This window comes from Amphimedon queenslandica, unplaced genomic scaffold, assembly GCF_000090795.2.
Source record: "Amphimedon queenslandica unplaced genomic scaffold, v1.1 AMPQUscaffold_13125, whole genome shotgun sequence".
Lineage (NCBI taxonomy): Eukaryota > Metazoa > Porifera > Demospongiae > Haplosclerida > Niphatidae > Amphimedon > Amphimedon queenslandica.
The window spans coordinates 77,477-83,212 of record NW_003546639.1 but is presented as its reverse complement, the minus strand read 5'-3'; the positions used below and the strand labels follow the sequence as shown (position 1 = coordinate 83,212).

Sequence of the window (5,736 nt, the reverse complement as noted above, 5' to 3'; positions counted from 1 at the left end):
CTTTCCCTTCTCCTCCTCTATTTACATTCTTGTTCATTCCGAATTCTTATTTTCTCATCGTTCGTTCTTGCTCTATCTTCATTTATATACAGTCTTCTACCTTTATCTCTCTTCATTTTTTGATCTTACTTTACGTACACAATTTTACTCTTCTCTTGAAATGGCAACCAGACCATCTTCATCTTCTTCTCCTGGTCTCCTCAAACTGGAGGAACAGCTCACCTGTCCTGTGTGTCTTGACCACTATACCAACCCTAAGACTTTACCTTGTCTACATTCATTCTGTGAGCACTGTCTGGAGAGATTACCTCTGGATAAGAAGAATGAGACCTATTACCTCTCTTGTCCCACTTGTCGTCATTGTACAGAGTTACCAGAAGAAGGAGCAGGAGCCTTTCCTGTAGCATTCACTCTCAACAACTTTAAAGAGATATACAGTCTAATGAAGAAAGTAGCTGATCCTGAACAGGTCACCTGTGACAACTGTACTACAGCTAATGCCACTGGATACTGCAAAGACTGCAGTCAATTCCTTTGTACAGAATGTATCTCTACCCACAAGAAATGGGCTCTTTTTGCTAACCACCAGCTGACAAGTCTTGATGAGGTGACAGCCTCTGATGTTTCTTCTACTTCTCAATTGCTAGCTCCAGCTAAAAAGGAGGCAACCCTCACTTGCTCTGTACCTGGTCATGATGATTCGTTAAGGTATTACTGTGACACATGTGATGAATCTATCTGTCGTGATTGTATCATGCTGGCTCATAAAGATCACAAGTATAACTTAATTGCTGATAGTTATACTAAACACAAAGAAGCACTGGAGAAATCTCTTAATCCGGTAAAAGAGAAAATTGAAGGACTCAAGAAGGTCCTGTCTGCTCTAGCAGAGAGAGAGGGTGAGATCAGAGAGAGAGGAGAAGGAGTCTTAGAAGAAATACATGAAATGGTAGAGGAAATGATTGCTGTTCTTCGTGAGTCAGAGAGGAAACTGACTGAGCAGGCAAAGAGGGTCACTGATGATAAACTAAAGGTGCTGTCAGAGCAAATGAAATCAGCAGAAATGAGTTTGAGTGTTCTGGAGGATGTTGAGGATTATGTGGAACAGAGTCTGAAGACAGGCAGTCCTCAACAAGTCCTGAGGTCTAAGAAACAGATGATGGAGCGTATGAGTGAAGTTACTTCAGGGATCAATGTGGAGGAGTTACATCCAAAAGAAAAAGCCGACTTTGGATTGAGTAAAGATATCAAATCGCTACATCACATTGGAGATATTGTGACCTCTACTGCAATACAGCAGTGTAGAGTGAAGAAGATTGATTTTATTACGCTTGCTGGCAAAGCAGTTTCATTTTCACTATCAATGGAAGCACCAGATTCATCTCTTTTGTGTGTTCCCCTCTCTTGTCTGAGGTGTAGTCTAGTACCAGTTGGTAAAGGTGATCAACCCATTCACACTACAGTCACTACCACCAGCACTGATCCTGGAGCATATACATGTAGGATACAGTGTAACTCTTCAACACGTGGTACTCATACAGTAAAAGTACAAGTATATGATGTACACCTTGAGGATACCTCACTAGTCATCCCTATCAATCCTTACCTTGATAACATCACTCCAGTATGTACTATAACTGAGCTTAGCCGTCCCTGGGGAGTTGCTGTAACTGATGATAATCATGTTATAATAACTGAGGTTGCTGGTAACTTGGTAACAATACTGGATAGAGAAGGAAAGAAAGTGAAATCATTAGGAGGGGAAGGAGGAAGTGGTAATGTTAAGTTTTCTTATCCTCGTGGTGTAGCCATTACTCCAGACAAATTCATTCTTGTATCTGATAATCACAGGATCCAGAAGATAAGCATGGATGGATACCTTATAGCATCAGTTGGTGAGAAGGGCAGTGGACCACTACAATTCAATTGCCCTGATGGTATAGCCATTTCTCCTATAACAGGACAGGTTTATATTGCTGACTGTAGTAATCATCGTATACAAGTCTTGAATCCTGATCTAACCTTCTCTCATTCATTTGGTAGTGAAGGATCAGCTAATGGACAGTTTCAGGATCCACATGACATTGCTATTGACAGTCAAGGATTAGTGTATGTTACTGATAGTAGTAATCATCGCATTCAGAAGTTCTCTCCAGATGGAAAGTTTGTGAGTCAGTTTGGTACTTATGGATCTGGTCCTGTACAGTTTAATAGATCTGAAGGTATAACAATAGACACTGCAGCTACTGGTCTAATGTATGTTAGTGAATGGGGCAATAGTTGTATATCAGTCTTCACTAGTGATAGTGTGTTTGTTAGGAAGTTTGGAAGCAGAGGCAGTAATATTGATCAGTTTCATTATCCCACTGGATTAAAATTCAATAAAGATGGATTCTTGTATGTTTGTGATTTTTATAACAACCGAGTTGTTGTTTATTAGTTTTTATTTCTTTTATTATTGCTAATGATCATAATTTAGTTTTAATTACACTGAGATCTTCCCACCACTGCAGCTCTAGCAATCAATAACCAAGTTACCATGTTGCACAGAAGTGAATGGTTAAAATTCACTATTAATTTCTGCATAAGCAAAGACCAAATGGCAGTATAATCAGTAAAATTATGCAGCAAGTATATCTGTGTGAATCAGTTCTTGCATTTTAAAGCAAAATTAGAAAAATCACTTTTGGCCCATTCGGCTCTGTATAGATTTGTGCCACAGCATGACAGATCATTAATGATATTCATTGGTGAATGGACCACAAATAAAATATTATAAATGTACATGTAGGTATTTAAATTGCATGTTCAATACATAATTATTAAAAAATTGTATTGTTTATTTATTTATTTATTTATTTAGTTTTTATGATTTTGTGTTGCCCCAAACAACTCCAAATGATAACCTGTTGTCGTGGAAACTTGTCTCTGATTGGGTCGTTCCTACTGGAGGCTGCGTGGACTCCTCCCCTCTCCTCGTACGTTACCATGGTAACCGCCTTGCATACGTGGGATCGCACTCTGGACTGGTGCTGTGTGTGGAACTGATGGGCGGAGTCATAAAATGGAGAAAACAGCTAAGAGGAAGAGTAGAGAGTTCACTTTGTGTATCTTATTGTGGAGAATATGTAATAGCAGGTAGGGATTGTAGAATAGATACTGTATAGCATGAAATTTTTTAGGGCTGTAAATTTTGCAAATTTGCCTAAAAATCTATTTTGTGAATTTAATTTTTGTGAATTTATGCTGTCTGCCATTTTGTACCGTAATTATTTAATTTTTGTGGAATTAATTTTCACAAATCTTTTAAAAATTGCAAAATCCACTAAATTTACTGTCCTCGAAAATTTTGTGCTTTAATTTAAAATTTAATTCTGTAATAATTTTGCAATTTGCTAATAATTACACTTAGTTAATTTTTATAGACGTTATAGATAATTGCAATTTTGTTGCAATGGCAAAATTAGTAATAATATTATACTCATAATAAAAACCACTTTAAGGTACATGTATATACTTTTCTTTTATTTTTATTACCTTTTACCTTCTCTCTCTCTTTCTCTCTCCCTCCCTCTCTCTCTCTATCAGGATCCTATGATGGTTGTCTGTATGTATTGCATTCATTGTCTGGTTCCATTCACTGGTGTTTCACCACTAAAGGTTCATTATCAGAAGATCCCATTAAATCCTCACCAATAGCTCATCCAGTAACCGGTTATATTTGGTTTGGATCACATGATCATCACCTATACACTGTTGATATATGTGTAAGCAGTGAAGGATATCAACAAAATTATGCATGGGTAAATGTACAATTTATGAGTTTCTTTTAAGCATGATGTGGCTTAAAGTTTTTTTTAGATATTTTATATTTAAAACAGTCGTAACTCAAAAAATTTAAGTCGGAGTCAGCTCAAACTTTCTACACAGCATAAGTACATCAATATGTATCAGAAAATGTAATAAAAATTGGGGGTCATTCCAGAGCCATATTTTGGAAAAAAACCATGGGCTATAGTACAGGGATTTTTCAGATTTTGGCCAATTTTAAAAAATGGCCGTAACTTCAAAAATTTAAGTCAGAATCAGCTCAAACTTTCTACATAGCATAAGTACATCAATATGCATCAGAAAATGTAATTGTTAAAATTTTAATGAAATATTTTATTTTTTAGGAGAGGAGGTGTGTCCATGCTATTCATTTAGGAGGTGGAGCTATCTTCAGCTCTGTCACTTTTTCTCGAGATGTGTCCACGGCAATAGTTGCCACATTACAAGGGAAAATATTATGCATAGACACAGTAATGAAAAAAATTGAATTAATTTCATCTTAATTTATACATGTTCATTAAAAATTGTTAGTTATAGTTTCATTTTTTAGGATAATGGTGATATTCTATGGGAATATTCATGCCCTAGGCCAGTATTTGCCACACCCACTGTATTACCTAATGATGACATCATTTGTGGGTGTGTCAATGGATCTTTGTACGTTCTATCAAGTGACGGAAAATTAGTAAGAATACATGTATGTAGATTAATATATTATGCATGTACATGTATTTTGTAGGTAACTGAATTGACTACTGAAGGACCAGTTTTTACATCCTCCATAGTCGCCGTGACGACAACACTGCCCACTCATCCAAACGAGTTTTTTATATTCTCCGGGTCACACGACAAGAGCATGTATTGCTGGAAAAGTGGGTGGAGCCCGGAAGAAAATAAACACACGTACGACCTTAAATGGAAGGTGGCACTAAACGGCGAGATATACAGCATAGGAATGTTATCTAAAAGTCATATGATCAATACTTTGTGTACATGTACGGCTAAAGGAACGATTTATATTCTTTCACCAGATTCAGGACGTATTTTAACTTGTCACAATTTGCCAAATCAAATTTTTTCATCGCCAGTTTTTATCGAGTCTTGTATCTTAGTTGGTTGTCGTGACGATGGACTTCACTGCCTTTCTCTAGTAATGGCTGGAGAATGAATACTTTAAAATGAAAGTTTGTTAGTTCTCAGTTTTTGCTCTTCTCCTGAGGCATTAATTTTTACTGTCCTTTAGCTCTTTATCAGAGGAAGGAAGAGCACTGATGTAAATATGACCTTCAACTCTATTTGTTATTATTGTATTTATTATGTAGTATCATCAAAGGATTATTGTGTACCATGAATTGGGTCATTTTTATGTTAACGATAAAGCACAGAATAAAGACGTTGGAAATAATTTCATAATTTGCTTACATGCATTTCAATATACATGCATTAATAGTTGAAAAGAAAGTATTCATAATTCTAAATTTAGTATGTACTCACAATCCATCATTTAAAATACACATGATTCACATATATGTACATGTACATATACATATGTGTACATGTACATATAAGTACATCTACATCTATGACTGACGTAGCTGCTAAAAATATCCAATACATAGCTCATATGTTATTTATCAAGCGTGCTAATGCATAACAGTTTGAGTGTACATGTACATGTAAATATACATGTACATGTATAAAAGTGCATGTACATGTATTCTTGTGGTGTACATCTTTTGCTGTGTTTAAAACAAAACAAAGGAAATGATTTTTATCAACTTTGCATTTGCTTGTGTATGTTTACAAGACCGTATACACATATACATGTATGTATACATATGTATTATATATATACAGCTTGTTTATTCAAGGTAGAGGCACTCTCTCTTTTGGCCAAAGTGTAGG

General features: G+C 35.9%; 2 protein-coding genes across 2 annotated transcripts in view; both read left to right on the top strand.

Moving 5' to 3' along the window:
- Nucleotides 1-2,440, top strand: part of LOC109585057 (uncharacterized) — a 5,767-nt gene extending 3,327 nt beyond the window's left edge. Inside the window, exons 2-4 of the mRNA XM_020000990.1 lie at nt 429-871; nt 2,147-2,222; nt 2,292-2,440. Coding sequence (XP_019856549.1) covers nt 429-871; nt 2,147-2,222; nt 2,292-2,440 — 668 coding nt within the window. The remainder of the gene's footprint in view (nt 1-428; nt 872-2,146; nt 2,223-2,291) is intronic.
- Nucleotides 2,441-2,827: 387 nt separating this feature from the next.
- LOC100635076 (acyl-CoA synthetase family member 4-like) lies at nt 2,828-5,219 on the top strand. Its single transcript, XM_020000991.1, has 5 exons — nt 2,828-3,138; nt 3,589-3,803; nt 4,176-4,301; nt 4,382-4,516; nt 4,571-5,219. Exons 1-5 carry the CDS (start codon nt 3,048-3,050, stop codon nt 4,997-4,999), a joined length of 996 nt encoding a protein of 331 aa, XP_019856550.1. The 5' UTR covers nt 2,828-3,047; the 3' UTR covers nt 5,000-5,219.
- Nucleotides 5,220-5,736: the final 517 nt, after the last annotated feature.